At 34.3% G+C, this 17,529-nt stretch overlaps 1 protein-coding gene across 1 annotated transcript in view; it reads right to left on the reverse strand.

The window, feature by feature from the left end:
- Positions 1-17,529, reverse strand: part of LOC106465186 (arylsulfatase B-like) — a 35,400-nt gene that overhangs the window by 14,293 nt on the left and 3,578 nt on the right. The window contains exons 3-6 of the mRNA XM_022393035.1: positions 10,409-10,568; positions 9,864-9,976; positions 9,631-9,744; positions 2,124-2,246 (exon numbers count right to left, since the gene is read on the reverse strand). Of these exons, the coding sequence (XP_022248743.1) occupies positions 2,124-2,246; positions 9,631-9,744; positions 9,864-9,976; positions 10,409-10,568 (510 nt within the window). The remainder of the gene's footprint in view (positions 1-2,123; positions 2,247-9,630; positions 9,745-9,863; positions 9,977-10,408; positions 10,569-17,529) is intronic.

Here is a 17,529-nt window from a genome sequence, read left to right on the forward strand (position 1 = left end):
GTGGTGCATGCCAACAGGCTTTGGTCGTTATTCACGGTCCAGGTCTATTTCAAGTTGGGACGAAGTGGACCACAGAACAAATGACGCCTGAAGAAGCCACCATCGAAGAAGAAACTCTCTCAGTTTTGAAAAGGGAAACGGTGAAGCTCTTGGTGAAGTTACTACCACTGATGTGACTGTTACCGATGATAGGACATTTACTGATGAAGCAGATGAATCCTACATGAAGCAGAAGCCAACGAGACGGAGACCAGTACGGAAGAAGATACGTCCCGTAAAATTAAGAAACTTTGTTGAATTGTAATTTTGTGTTTGTAATTCTGTACATTCTAATTAATCTATTGTTAATTGTTATTGGTTTATTGTAAGTGGCTATTGTTCGGGACGAACAATACTAAGGAGGGGCAGTGTTGCGTCATCGAGGTCACGTGACTTGTGTGGCGTCACCTATTTTCTAGAACTATCCTGTACCTTGGCGAATGCTCTAGCATTTACTAGATATAGGGTATTCTGGTATATAAAAGAGGGTGAAAACGTGACGGAAGGTAATGTGTGTGTAATGAGTAATTGAACTGCAGTCAGAAAGAGACGTATTGTTGAAGTTAACGTTCGTTCGTTATAGTGTTTGTTTTAGCGCGAATATTGAAATTAAGTGTATCGTAAAGTTATATTCGGAAAGAATAAACCAGTTTTATTAAGTAAAGACTTGTGTCGCTAAAGTTTCGTCGGAACGAAGTTACGGAAAGTTACTTAACAAACGGAGACGTAACAGTATGATAGTTGAAATGTGACTGTATTTTACAAAATACTAGACTAAAATACAACCAAGACAAGTTATTTTGCACAGACCAACGGTCAGTTTTATGTTATTTGATAGGGTACATTGAGTGCACATTAGCCCCGTCATTGTAACTTCTGTATTGTCAGCCAAGCGCTGAAAGGTCAATATCATAAATATATATAAATGTATAATGCTATGGGATTTAAGCTATTCAGTCTAAACATTTATATTTTCATGTTATAATTTGTGTTAATTTTAGGATAAAAGAAGAATAATTTATATTTATTTCCTAATTTTTTCATGGTGGTTGCAAGATCGGTCAAATCTACCAAACCCATACACAGATTAATTACTGAAAATAACAGATAAAATATAAAGTTTTTTTTTAAGAAACATTTGAGAACCATGTCCACATTATAAAGATTTCGCTTGTGAAATTTCAAAATTTTCTAATGCATAAAAATATTTTTAATCTTAAAATGAATATTACTTTGTATGATAGATAGGCAACATGCGAAAAGAAAAAATAGACATGAGAAAAACATTACTTTATAAACCTTATCACTTAATAAAAAAAAAATATATTGTGCGTATGAAAGCATTGTAATGTTTACTGACAATCTGCCAAATGCCGTTAACATTCGCTTACTAATTTATAAGTTATAGCATAAAAACTATAACAAGCACAAAATGGTTACGAGGTCGGTCCTAGGGACTGAACCCGTGCTGAAAGAATTCATTGAAAAATTGTTGAAATTAATTTTATGCGCAAGGAATATTTTTGATGAAGGTTGCTACTGGTGGCAAGTTTACAACTAAGTAAGTAAGTATGTGATCTGAAGTGTCACAACCTTTCGAATACGAGTTGCTACGTGGCAAAATATTTTATTTAATCGTGAAATAGAGACAAGAGCCAGCGATGAGACATGGTGTTAGCAGTAGAAACTAATATACAACAGACATTATAGCATATATACATGATCTGGTCTTCTCGAGCGTAATAAATATATATCAATATTCAAAGCAACATGAGGTTCGAAATATCAAAAGATACTTTAAAAAATAAAAAATATAAATAAAAAATACGATATTTCGAACCTGGTGGTGATTTGAATATTCATTTATATATTCTTGTTTAAGTTTGTCATTTCACTTTTATTATGAACCCTTAATTGCACATCATGCAAAGAGGTCGCCTTAACGTAAAATAATTAGGATAAAAAATTATACTAATTTACCTCTTTTCGTATTATTACATAAATATGTGAACTTGTTTTTGCTAGTAAAGATTGAGGCATGTAATTATATTATAGAATATTTTAAAATTAAAATATTCACTTACCTTAGTGTTCTGGTTTTGCTCTATTATTTTTATAGCCTTTTCAGTGAAAATGTTGGTGGCATACTTGCCTAAAGCATCGGACACAGTAGTGAGATTGTCATGAAAATCTAATCCCCAGCCAGCCTGAAAAACAACCGTTTTACATAAAACTTATAAAAATATCGTAATATTGTGTTACATGTATAACATTATAAATATGTTAATGTTAACATACAACATGAAATTACGTAATTCAACAACATCTCCTTATCTTGGATAAGTTTTAGTCCACCCCATATTCAACAATCAAAGTTCATGTTCAATTCTTTTCTTTACATTATCACAACTGAATATGTAGCGGTAAAGCGTTCATTGAAAGTTTCATATTCTGATTAAGAAATTGTTTTCGTTATCTTAATGGTAATAGATTAGTTCCAGCATTTTTAAGGTAGAATTCTTCCCGGGAATGGACAATGATATTGAGCTTTTTATGTGTCATTCAACTGTGAAAATGTAAAGAAAAGATTAGAACATGAACTTCAATCATTAATTCGGATATACAAACTGACTGTATTATGTTGCTTAATATGTAAAATGTCAAATTACATAAATGTAGCGGCACTGATATGCTTTGAAAAACAATTTTATTAAAGTCAATCGATTATTTGTGTTGCGAGTCACAAGTTGCTGATTAAGGTTTATAGCATGTTCTAGAAACGCTGGAGAAGTTGCTTCACGTTTGTTATCTTATGTGTAGCATACTTCAGGATTGAAACATATGAATATTCATATGTTAGTCTCACTTACAATCTACACATATGCTTCACGTTTGTTATATTATGTATAGCATACTTCAGGATTTAAACATATGAATATCCATATGTTAGTTTCACTTACAATCTACACAAAGGATTTTTTCGAATGTTAACCCAAAACATCTAAATGCTACATGTTTACAAGATAAAATCATTAACTGAAGTTGTAAGACCAAGCGAAAAACGGACGGTGAGATTGTGTATTCAGTTTGTAATAACAAAGAGTTTGAATTCGACTATTCGTATAACGTACTGCAAGGTTTATATACATATCAGGTAAATTACAATATAGACCTAAAAAAAAAAGGACAAAATTTTCTCATTAACATAATTTTCACACTCCAGATATTTATCCTACATATCATACTCATATCTATACACTAAGTTAAAAGTCAACTTTGGAAACTCCATGAATACATAATGACTCTTTAAGTACTACATGGGATTTTTTTCTTTAAAGAAAAAAGGCGTTAGTGTATTTAGATTTTTGTTTAAGGCATTATATAAAATTCCTGAAGAGAACAAACAATGAATTGATTTTATAAAATTAAAAAAAAAGATTGTACCAATGTTTTCATGTTGATAAATTTTGATGTAAGAATCGGATTAACTGTCTTTTCCGTATCGAATGATTTAAGCATCTCATTATAGTCTGTAAATGTCAAACACTTTACAATTCGTTTGTCATCTTTATGTTCACGAAGTTTTCTTTGAAACTGACTTCTGTTTTGTAAGACTCATAAAATAATCGAATGAAAACCAAATCTGTTCCTGCGAGCTTGAATGGTGGTGAGCCACAAAGATTTTCGTCTAATTTAGTTATAGAGACTTCAATGTTCATAAGTGTAACAACTATATAAATGTTAGAAGAATCTTTCATTAATGTATAATACATATGATATATGTACGTCAGTTAACTTTTGTCTTGAGACATACACCAATAGTCTCAAAAGAGGTTTAGGCATAGTTTGGAAATGGATCTTCCTCCAGGGTTAATATAAATAAGCTCCGGACTCATTAACTTTCCTATTTAAGTTTTAAAAATATATCTGAAAAGATGAGAAGATTTACAAGTAAAATGACGTAAATATTGTTTATCTATTATTCACACTCAAAAGCTTTCTTAATTTGTATTACCCAGATTCCAATAAACGTTAGTTCTTCATCCGAGTGCTGAACAGGGGAGGGGGGGGGCGGTGATCTTTCTCTTACAAATGTTTTACATAGATGAAAAAATTATTTTTCACGACTTCTCACAGATCCCCTGGTGGGACACTAACATCTGGAGTTGGTTCCCCGTGGACGCAGAAAATATCCCAGTGTGGCTTTGTTCTAAAACATACAGATTTATCAAAGTGAGAAATGGACGATGGAGTTTCATTGGGAGTAAGATTTTACATTTGACAAAACCAAACTTAAAACATTTGTAGTAGATATAGCTGAATGCCCCACTGGATACTCATAGTACTTATTGGTTCAATTAATGGAGTGAGGTAGTGTCGATGTATTTAACGCATTCTCCATACTTTATGTTGTACAAGAACCTGATGACATAGATTCTGCCTACATAGAAAGTATCACAGACATCAAGATGATGAACTACATGGATGATGATCTATGATGAAATACTGTGAATCAATATTGTTCTTCTTAACAAATATTTAGTATCCAAGATCTTCAAGTTGTCGTTCTCTCTCTCTCTCTTGGGTTTGTCACCTTACGACCCTCATTGGTGTATTTAAATCAACGTTTAACCTATATAATACACTAAGCTGTACAGATGTATTTTGCTGTACTATAAGATAAAATTGTAAATCTCACAGGTAAATGATATCATGACTAACTACTCATTTATCTGTATCATCGTCGTTGATCTATGTGCCAAACGGTGTTCAAAAGTACGTCTAGTTAGATATAAAGCTGCCCACCTCTTTTGTATTTGATAACATTGTTGAAGTACATGTTTCTCAAGTACGGTTATATAACTACTTATCTCTCTTACTTTAGGCAACTTTGTTAATTCAGATGTTTTTCATTTTTCCATATGTCAAGGTTTTATATATGTAGGCTGAGTTCTTTTACAGTAGGTGTCTGTGACTTGTTGGCGATAAACTCGAACAATAAAATAATATATTAAAACAAGTCAAACGAAAATACAAAAAGTCTTTACACTATAGGATATCACAGTTGCATCTCAAACTCTAAATAATTCTCTTTTCTTGTCAAAAGTCCACACAGGCTAGTTCACTTACTTTAAAACTCAATTGACAAGACAAAGATTTCTTCTCCTCTCTGTTATCATAATAGAATCAGTGATAAATTCAATTATGTTACCCCGTAGGTTACCACTTATGTTACCCCGTAGGTTACCATAGTCGTATCCAGAGCTTTAAATGATTCTATTTTACATCAAAAGTCCACACAGGTTGGTTCAGTTACTTTAAAATCCAATTGACAAGATAGATTATTTTTCTATCTCCGTTGTTACAATACAGCTGTGAAACACACTACAGAAATCACCCGTTAAGGCTAATCGCTCACACGCCAGCTAACTTCACGTTTTCTTTCATTAACTTTTTTCTATCTTCCTTAACTTGCTGTATCTGCAAGTATTTATAAGACACGGCAGAAAAATCTAGAAGTATCTAGCTTTCTAGTAGCAACAATATTACACATAACTAGAAACTTGGAAGCTTCTAATAAGATGACGAACATTATTACTAAAGCCTAGTACAACAATCAAACTGCATACACTACGTACGGCTCGTATAGAGTTACGTAACAAACTTGTCATAACTATTACTTTTAAAGCCCCCCAGTGGTACAGCGGTATGTCCGTGGACTTACAACGCTAGAAACCGGGTTTCGATACCCGTGGTGGGCAGAGCACAGACAGCCCATTGTGTAGCTTTGTGCTTAATTACAAACAAACAATTACTTTTAAAATAATTAACTTCAACACTCTTGTTATAAAAACTAAATAATCATTAAATATTAACTCACTAAATAAACTAAATAATAAATATTAAGCTAAACAGTCTTGTACATCCAACAGCGTCTTACAAGTTTATAATAAAAGGCTAAACTTGTCTTAGAAATAATTGTTCTTTAAGCATTAGTCATATGCTGTACACTAACAGTAAGTTGCAAAACATATATACACTTCTTTGAACTTTAAACATCTGATTCTTTTACGTTATGTTGCATGCTCGTAAAAGGTTTAGCTTGTATCAATTAGATTTCAGTGTAAAATAACGAAGTTTGTCAATTTTAAATGTGTGGTATGAGTTCTTTATTATAAAACGTTATAGTTACTAATTGTCTCAACATTCTAGTGTTTCGTACTACAAAGGGAATATTCTACAAAAAACCTTAGAAACTGTTATAAAAACATGTAGGTTTAAGAAATCAATTGAACACAAAAATATGATACTCTACAGGTATAATAGAAATCGTGATATCCTATTGGACGACAAAACATAAAACGGTAAGTGTTGACACTAAATAGATACTTATCATTCATAAACTAAGTTAAAATTATATGATCTTACATACTGAACCACAATATTTTGTCGTACAAGTTGTTTGAAATTATTGTTACGCAGAGAGACAGTAGGGTAAACTAATATTTGTATTATCGTGGGGTCACTATTTCCTCGTATTAATTGCGGATTCCCCACTGTGATATGTGTCATGGCTAACGTTATTTGAAAAACCTTTGTTCATACAGATAGTTTAATAAAGAGACTGTGTTTTATACTACATAAATCAAAATGATATACAGATAATCATAGGAGCTTTGACATCCCATCATATGTTCCTTAATGAAAAACATGAAAAGTTTATTTAATTATTGGATTTTGTTCTACAGTAAGTCATTTGTTTAGAAAAAACGTTTGACAACGCATAATTCGTGTTACAATATCTAGTTGGAGCAAAATGATTTCTTATATAGTTTAATAATTAGAAGATAAAATCAAACGTAAGAATGAAAATAACAAGACGAGACAGGACTATATAGGTCTTAATAAATTGAATACTATCTTACTGAATATTTATGAAGTGCACTGTACAAATTAGTCAATGAGTAATATATGAAACTTTAATTTTATGTATTTAAAGGTTTTGTTTATTACTGTTATTGAATTGAAACTATAATGCTGATGCTAACGATAATTCACAAACCAATATCCTGTTAAGAACTTAGTAGTATATTTGTATGAAATGACATAGCTTGACAATCAATGGCGCCCTCTGATGTAACGAACGTCTTCTGGCAAATCATAGACGTTCTCATCGTCTACTCCCTTTCGCACTTTCTGCTTCATAGGGATTTAGATCCAAATGGTCAAGGGAAGGTCAGGTGCAAACTTGACCTCTTCCTTTCTCTGCACTGATGTGATAGATGCACTGTTTGAATGTTAAACGCTAACATAAACGAGGGCGTTGAATACACAAAAGTTTATAATATGATATTCAATACCCTTATCAGGGCCATGTCCATTTATGTGCAACGTTTATCATTTCCATTGGATACATTTGCTTTTATAGTCTATATATACCAATGTTGTGTCATTTGGTAGTTTACACTATAAGTATTCACATAAATACCCTATTTAATATACTACCTTATAAACTACAAAATGATATATTATGCAAATCTAGCAATAGGTGGCTGGTTGCTAAACCTATAGTACATGTTAATAGATGAGAGGTACTTAGGCTCATTTCCATCATTTTATTTTTGTAGAAGTTTTTCTTAAAATATTCGAATGACCTGCTTAGAAGTCTGTCGTGGAGTGGTTGGATGTTTGCATATTTGTGAATTTATTAATCTCGGGACTTTGTATACGCTTGTAAGAACTGCGATTTGTAGTTTCTGGAATTTACTTTTGATTTTATTATTACTGGTCTTATGTACTATATGTATATCTTTAATATGTTATTTGATGTTGCGCCTGAAATTTTGCTGAAGTAGTTGTCTGGGGGGGGGGTGTTCCTTGGAAGTATAATTTTGGGGTAATTTTCAGTAATCTCTTTGGTATGTTTATTTTTATTCTTTTCTTTAAGCAATATTCAGCAATGGAATTTAATGGTGGCTGTAAATTTGTGGCCGCAATTGATGGAGTTGATGAGTTCTTCCAGATAGTTACATCATCGGCAGATTGTGAGGTATATCAAAAGTGTGATTCGTCTAATGGCATATTGCTTACATACATGATGAAGAGTATGGGGCTAACTACCCCTCCTTGAGGTACACCTGCCTCAGGAGTAAAATACTCTACCTTTACCCTACATTTTCTATTTTCTAGCTAGTTTGATAATCAGCGAATAATTCCTAGCGGTAGTTCCATCTCTAACGTCCGGAACCTGAGACCTACGTGCCAGATGGTTTCGAATGCCTTCTCTAGGTCGAGAAGACAAACAACCGTGTACTCTCTTTTATCAAAGCTATCTATTACAGTTTTAGTTAACCTAACTAAATGATCTGTTGTTTGCCGAAATTTCCTGAAACCGTTTTGTACATCAGGTAATTCTGAGTTGCTTTCTAGGTAGTTGTTTAATCTACTACTTATTATTCTTTCTAAAATTTTTCCTACGCAGCTGGTCAGGCTGATGGTTCTGTAGCTTTGTGGCTTACTTGCTGGTTTTCCTTCCTTTAAAAACATGAGAATATTCGCTTCTTTTCAAGCGACGGGAACGTACCCTGAAATCAGGGATAGATTGAACAGTGCCTTTAGGTGTTCAAGTAATAACTGAGTTCCGTTTTTAAGTAGGATTGCTTGCATATCGTCTGCTCCGAATGCTTTGTTTTTAGTATGTTTTATAGCTATAGAAATCTGAGTGACTGTTATTTCGTTTGTCATGTATTCATTCAGCATGTTGTTTGTACGATTTCTTATGTTGCGAGTGAGACCGAGAAGGTTGGTGTAAATATGTTTATATTTTGTTTGGTTTGGTTTTCTACTTGATTTCGGAAGTAATCATTCATGTCTGAATCATTTTGTGTTTGAAAGATATTTTGTAAGTGTTTGTTAAATAGTTCTGTTTTCTGTGAGTTAGTGTATGCTGTTTTATTGTCATGTATTAGTGTTGGGTATGTTTTGTTGTTCTGTGTGTATCTTTCTAAATGTTTCCAGAAATTTTGTGGTTTTACACTCCCCTAGCAACACATTTTGAAACTTTCCGCCCTTATATGCTATTGATGAAACTATGACGTCATGTGGCATTCCCCCTGTCTCAAATGGTGCTCACTTTTTAAATCAGTTAATCAGCTTGAGGCCACATAACTTTGCCCCAGGTGAATATGTATTATACTCCCATACTAATGTGGTACTTGAATAACGTGAAAGCCGTGTTTTTGTATTATACAGTGAAACGAAAAAAAATAAAAATATGTAGCCAAACAGACTAACCAATAACGTATGTTTACGTAATTTGTAGGGTGGAAGATGAAATTTTCTGTTTCGTTTTACTCTTATGTGAATATATTTTAAGTACATTATGGTTTCACAAGTATAACTATAGACCCAAGTCCATACATATTCTGTAGAAACCATCATAACGAGTCTGTGTCAGCGATTCATGTATGGAAATATCCTCAGTGACGACTTATGAAAACACGGTGAGTTACCTAAAACTGTATCCAATGTAATCATTCAATAAAAACTCAACTGCATGTATATTCGAAGTTTTACAAGACTGACACTTACACCAGTGAATGCTGTGTGATCGTAAAAGTCTTCACGGCCCGTCCAGTAACCAAAATGAGAGTCAAACCCTCGAAAAGTTGGTGTGTATTCCTTTCTAAAGAAACCAAGGTGCCACTGGAAAGGTAAAATATTAAACTGAATTTGATAAATGTTGAGCCACAATTCAATGCAATGGGAATGTATATAACTAGAGAACTTACAGTATTACGTATTAGAAGGATGCAAATGCTCACCTTTCCAATAGCATGCGTAGTGTATCCTAAGCACTGGAAGTGCTGGGGCATAGTATTGAAATGAAGAGGTAATCCCCACGGTTCTCCAGCCACTATGACGTAATGTTGTAGGCCTTTTATACACACACACAAATATATATATATATATCGTAAAAATGATTACAAGACAATCAGTTTTAGAATTCTCGAGAGTTTAAGATTAAAAGGAGAATCTGATAGTAAAGATAAGTTTTTAGAAAGTTTGGTAATTGTCTAAATAGAACAGATCTAGCTCCTAAAAAACATTCCTCACAGTTTTACAGAGAGTTTTCAGACCATACAGAGAATAAGAAACTGCGAAGGCTATAGCTGATGGTTTAGCAGAATTACAATGGGCTGGAAACGAAACATTCCCCAACAAGAATTAATTTGCTTACTATGGTTTGTTTGGTTTTTATTAGTGAAATTAGATGTAATAACAAACAAAAAAGTCAGTTTTATCCTCCCTCCTCTATTATCAGATACACTTTACCGTTCTTGTTTTGAGTACTTGTATTTATACTTACCTGTATGAATTGGATACATCCCTGTCATCAGGGCACCTCTAGAAGGACTGCAAATCGGTGAAACGTAATAGTTGTTCAACACTACGCCATCAGCAGCCAATGCATCAATATTTGGGGTAGGAATCTGTGGAGATCCGTGTAAACTGATGTCATTCCAACCCTATGGATAAAAACAAGTATTTTAATTTCAACACTTTAGACTTTTGTGGATTAATAAAACATATGAAAATTCGAGCATATTTTAGAGTTTCGATTGCATCATTTTACTGTTATCCTGAGGTCTAACTTTTACACTTGGTAGAATATATGGTTGAAGTTTTATGTAATGAACCTGGACTTATGGGTTAAGTGTGATAATACTTACTTACAACAACATAACAACACTGCACTCAGAACCTGTTTTTGTAGAAAGAATTATAAATCAGATGCTCAACAACTCACAGCGACGTCTTCTGACTACTGTGGTGCTAGACACTTATAAGCCTGCATGCAATGTTATCACAAATGTACATTTCTACGTTTTACGTTTATTCATTCCCTAATTAATGCAATTTTATTCTGTTATAATACAATGTAATAGAAATGTGTAGTAAATTCCACCTTATCCACTACGTAAAGCACAAGTTAATACAATAAATATCATTTCTAGAAAAATTCTAAATCATGGCGTAATTATATCTTGTTTTCCTTATTAAGGAATAGTGCAAGAAACACTACTGAAATACTTTGCTTTGGTGTGTATGTACTTGAAGTACAACGAAGCTACACGAAAGACATAGATTCAAGAAAAGAAATCTAACCAAAACCTTAGTATGTTTAGTTTTCTTTATTATCGCAAGAAGCGTGAGGCTTCGAAGTAGAAGCCTACTGTTATGACGTGTATCCTGTATTAATTCACGTTGTGTGAATTTATTCGTTTTTCTGTGAACTGCTCCCACAGTTTTGGAGCTAGCAGGACCATACTGGCAGGCTGGTTCGGGATGGCCCGGGAGTTTCCTTATTTATGTGTTGTGTAGCCCTCCTACTAAAGGGGGCTAAAACTCGCCAAGAAGGTCATCCAGATGAGATGAGGTCTAGAAATAGATCCTCAGGGTAATTGAATCCGAACATCTTTAAAAATGTATTCATATCCCCACTCAGAACATAAAAGGACCAAACTTAGCAAATGTGCTTATGTACTAGGGGCGTGTGTCCTAACATATAAATTTTCAGGTAAGGACCCATTAAGCCCCTACCAAGGGGGCAAAACATACCCAAAATGTCACTGAGGCATAATTAGGATCTAGGAGTAAGTTTTCGGGGCCACTGAACCAGAATCTGGTATCGGTTTTTATATTCCTGGCTCTCATCGGAATCCCAAAGTTGTCATATTTGAAACCATGTTCATATACCCACTCAGAAGCTAGCAAGATTAAATATGATTAATGCTCAGTTACAACAGACGGGTGTTGTCCTAACGATGGTTGTCTTCATGTATGGACCCCCCATTGGGATAGCTATAGAAGTAATTGGGTACAATAGAGGAGCTTGATTGGTACATTGCTGCCTCTATGAATCATAGATGAGGTCTTCTGAACTCTGCAGTGGAGCACAGGTATTCTATTCTAGTTATTATTCTGCTTTACATTTTGTACTTTCCTGATGCCGAATCTATAAGCATTATTGTTTTGTTTACTTTCTCTACTTTCCCACTGGGGTAGAGCAACTTATTTCAACCAGTCAGGAATGTCATGAGGATCACTCGACAATGAATGAGGTGAAGAGCATGATACAAAAGTCATTGTTGGCTGAGCAGCTTCCAACCAAGAGGTTTTGAGAATTGCCTAAACAGTAACAAAGAGATGATTTGCCCACGACCTCATCTATCACCATCACCATATTCTAAAGTGGCATTGTAAAGAAATAAAAAACAAATTGATGGTGGCCTAGGTCGTGTATACTTGGGAAGAGGATAATCTATAATGGTGCTCTATGCCACCTTCGCAGTTAGAGGAAGAAGTCCACTATCTGCAAACAGAGCTGGCTTGGAAGAGGTGACCCTTCGTCCAGATCAAATTAATCAAAAGAATCATCATGGTGGCGAATTAGGAATCCAAAGACGCTTTAAAGGACCTGCCATTGAGGCTAAAATGAGAGTGAGTTGTACCTCAATGCTGCGCTTGTGGTAGGTGTTCATCTTGTAAATGTTTATGGTATCTTTATTTACTTAAGGTTTAGATATATTCATGCATCTCTGATATATTATCTTTATTTTGTCTTTTTATGCATTAATTTGTTATTTTTCATTTATTTGTATAATCTATATAATCATTAAAGCGCAAGCAGTCAGCTGGTGTATATAGATCTTGTAATTTAATGAGCAATGATTTGACGCTCTAAGAGTATGACTCTTGAAAGTGTCATAATTTTTGTGGGTGTTTGGGTTACTGACTATTGTGCATTATGAAAAGGTTTTATCTAGTTCATTAAGGATTGGCAAGAATTAGTGCCAGCCTAATGAGCTTTGGATTGTGCTAAATGCGTCGTTTACAATGGATATGACAGACATAGTGTAGTTGGGATACTGTTATTATGGACTTTTCTAATTCTTGAAAATCACCAAGGGGTTAGATAAATAGTGCAATGCTAAAAATATAATGGGTCTAATACTAATGTCTTATGACTAGTATAATTAACTTATAAGAAAATCCGACGAATATGTTCATAATGTTTTATATGAGATAACTACGGTACACAAGGGGATATATGCCACTGAACCCATGGACTGTATCTTGAGTTAGTGCTCCTATGGTACTTTAAAATAAAACCGATTTCCAGAAAGGTTAAGGTAGATTAACCCGCAATAACAGCAGATTCTCTCAGTAAATAAGGGAGTGTTCCATAGTAGAAAACTTAACTGAGTCTTCTTAGTGTGTGTGAAATAAAGAAACTGAACAGAGTTGGTAAAAATAAATACAATCTTTATCATATAATAGAAACAAAGAAAACATAGCATAATTACTTGCATACATACAAAATGGCAGTCACTTCTACTAGGCTGTGCTTAGTCTCTCTCAAGACATGCATTGAACTAAACACAGTGATGTATAATAAATGCAAGTCTTCACTCTATAATATCTCAATAGAATTGAACTAAGAAACTGTGTTGGAATTCAACAGGTAAACTCGTTATCTTTGTCCAGTCAACAGGCGGAAGAGGTCAACCACTGCACCTGGCCCTCCTAGGACTTATAGGACTTACACTAGAAATAAATCCTGATCTAGATTAGATAGATCCACTAGTCGACAGCGTCATCCCGTGACCTTTTCTTTTCTCTCAGCATTGGTCAGCTGTTTCATTCAGTGAATGTCATAATCAGCCAGCAGAGGATATTAAAACACCAATCCTTTTAACCTGGATGTTATACACATTACTGCAATATCCTTGCAGGCAGGAGAAACATCACCTACTACAGAGAACAAAGAAATGAAGCGACTAAAACAAGGTGACTGTCTGGGCCAGTGTTGCCATGGTTAGAGTGCAGAAATCAAATAAACAAAACTGAATGTTTTTACAATTTATATTTCGCAAGAGAAAGTAGAAAACATATTATTACGTGCTTGTCACACTCACAAGTAGCCATAGAAAACTCTCTGATTCAGTTTTTGAAATAATTTTTTCAGTATGAATAATCAGTTTTAAAGACAATACATTCAAATTTGTGTACAGGTGTAAACAAATACGATTTGATGATAAGTAACAGTTAGTAGTGATTATGATCATTTTTCGAAAATAGATCACTGGATAAAAAACATTAATTGTGGACAAATCTGTTTTGGTTTTCTGACGACAAAATGGCACAAAGTACTCTAAAAGTTATTTCTAAAACATTTAAGCTATTTTACAAAATAATCGCAACTTATATATCATGGGAAAATTTAATTGGGGAGGATGTGGACTTTAGTCTTGTCCCTAATTTTACAAATCTCCTTTTAGCATTTTTATAATTGGTTAAAATCGTGTTCTTAACAATTTAAGCCAATGTACTATGGAATAAATGTGGATGATACTTTAGTGGCTTCTAACAACGTCATACATGTTGCTAAATTTCTGTAGTGTTCAAACAGCAGTATTTTAAACATAAAATTTACTGTTGAAAATCAAAATTGTGACAAATTCTTCTTCTCAGATAAATAATTGCAATTAAAAACATTTTTTTTTTGGTTACATGATAAAACGTTATCACTCTATATGTTTCAACGCTTTTCAAGATGTCATCTTCGGATGTCAGAAACGTCGAAATATGTGGAGTTAGAATGTATCTTAGACTAGATCATTCTCAAATAAAATTATGTTTATTGTGTAACCAACAATGGATGTTGTTTTTAAACGTGCTTATGTATGATCCTACATAAGTGTTTAAGAAGAATGTTATCATCTTTGTACATTTTATTGTCCTAAGACTTAAGTAATCAAATAAAATGAACGTGATCACTGAAGTTTATCTTAAGCGTACTTTCATTGGTTTTTATTCATATTGTTACGACAGCGGAAGTCACGTGACTCTAGTAACACGTCATGAGATTCTAGAAGGTAGTGAGCGGTAGTGGTGACTGTAAGTAAAGTGCGTGAATCGTTGTGAATTCTAGCGTGTGTTTAAGAAAATTGACTGTGGAAATTAAGTGCATTGCAAAATTGTATTGAGAAAGAATAAACTAGTTTTATTTAAGAAAAGACTTGTATCCCTGAAGTTTTTTGGAAAGAATTTCTACGGAAAATTAACAAACGAACACAGAGACGTAACAAATTGGTGTCAAAATTGGGATGGAAAATAAAGCAAAAGAAACAAGAAGAGTGAGAAAATAAAAAAAGAAAAGAAATAAGAAGACAGAGACAACAGCAGTTGTTGGAGAAAAAAGAAAAGAAACAAGAAGACAGAGACAACAGCAATTGTTGGAGGAAAAAGAAAAGAAACAAGAAGAGAAATTACAGCAGTGGTTAGAGGAAAAAGAAAAGAAACAAGAAGAGAGACAACAGCAGTGGCAAGAAAACCTGCAACAGTGGCAGCTCAAACAGCAAAATAAACAAGAGAGACCAGTACGGAAGAAGCTACGTCCCGTAAAATTAAGAGACTTTGTTGAATTTTAATTTTGTGTTTGTAAATTCTGCACATTTAATTAAGTTATTGTTAATTATCTATTGGTTTAATTTAAATGGCTATTGTTCGGGACAAACAATGCTAAGGAAGTCACGTAGTAACACGTCATGAGATTCTAAAAGGATCATGTCTGTTCGTGGCAACTCTAGTCTTTTCTTCGCGCCCTCTATTTTTGTATATATATATAAGGCAGCAAAAGAAGTGACGGCATAGATAATTGCAGATAGACAGATAATTGAGTCAAGTGAGTGGTAGTGGTGACTGTAAGTAAAGTGCGTGAATCGTTGTGAATTATGGCGTGTGTTTAAGTTAAAGTGACTGTGGAAATTAAGTGTATTGCAAAGTTGTATTGAGAAAGAATAAACTAGTTTTATTTAAGAAACGACATGTAGTGCTGAAGTTTCTCGGAAAGAATTTCTACGGGAAATTAACAAACAAACAGAGACGTAACAATATTTTAAAGTTTTACTTTTTTAAATAATTAAAAAACTGGTTAAAATCAATTTTAAGACCTCACGAAATATTTATTTTCTTCATGAAGAAGTAAAGAATATTAAATATATGCTTGGAGGAATCAATCATTGAAACTGAGGCTGATAACCCCTCATATTGTTACGTCTCCGTTCGTTAGTTAATGTTCCGTAAAAATTCTTTCCAAAGAAACTTTACCGATAGAAGTCCTTTCTTAAATAAAACTGGTTTATTCTTTCTGAATATAAATTTGCGATACACTTAATTTCAACAGTCGCGCTATAACAAACACTATAATTCTCAACGAACGTCTCACGTGCTCAACAATATTCTCCCTCTGCAGTTCAATTGCACATTCTCCGTTCCGTCACGTTGTGACCGTCTTATATATACAACACTAACACATATCTAGTAAACGCTAGAGCATTCATGAAGGAACAGGATGTTTCTAAAAGGACGTGGCGTGATACACATCACGTGACCTCGCTGACGCAACACTGCCCCTCCTTAGTATTGTTCGTCCCGAATAATAGCCACTTACAATAAACCAATAACAATTAACAATAACTTAATTAAATGTACGAGAATTACAAACACAAAATTACAATTCAACAAAGTCTCTTAATTTTACGGGACATATCTTCTTCCGTACTGGTCTCCATCTCGTTGGCTTCTGCTTTATATGGGGTTCATCTGCTTCATCAGGAAATGTTCTATCGTCGATAACAGTCACATCAGTGGTAGTAACTTCATCAAGAGCTTCACCGTTTCCCTTCTCAAAACTGAGTAGAGTTTCTTCTTCAATGTTGGCTTTTTCAGGTGACACGTCTTCAGCAGCGTCATTTGTTCTGTTGTTCACTTCATCCCAACTGAAATTTCCTGGACCGTGATAACGCCAAAGCCTGTTGGCATGTACCACTTTTAGCTTACCTCGCCGTCCACATTTGATTCGGAATGTCACGTCTGAGAGACGATCCACTGTGTCATATGGGCCTTCCCATAGAGAAGACAACTTAGGAGACTTCCCTTTGGTCTTCCTGGGATTATACAACCACACCTTGTCTCCTGGTTCAAAGCTGACTTCAGTAGATCTCTTATCATAAGACAACTTCATCGAATCAGCAGACGTTTTCAAGTTTGAACGCACTTGATTGTGAATATCATCCATTCTTTCCAATGCAACTTTCACAAACTCTGACACATTCTCAGGCAACTCTTCATAAGGTGGGCGTCCTGTTAACAGATCCACTGGCAACCGAAGTTCCCGACCAAACATCAACTTTGCTGGAGTGTATCCAGTGGTTTCATGCTCTGCTGTCCTATAGGCCATCAATAGTGGAGGGAGTAGGACATCCCAGTCATCTTGGCGGCTATTACAAAACTTTGCCAATTCCTGTCCCAATGTCCAGTTGCACTTTTCTACCATCCCATCAGACTGTGGGTGCAGTCGCGCTGTCCTGGTCTTTCAGATGCCAAACAACCTGCAGCATTCTTGGAACACAGCTGATTCAA

This window comes from Limulus polyphemus, unplaced genomic scaffold (assembly GCF_000517525.1).
Source record: "Limulus polyphemus unplaced genomic scaffold, Limulus_polyphemus-2.1.2 Scaffold1862, whole genome shotgun sequence".
NCBI classification, from domain to species: domain Eukaryota; kingdom Metazoa; phylum Arthropoda; class Merostomata; order Xiphosura; family Limulidae; genus Limulus; species Limulus polyphemus.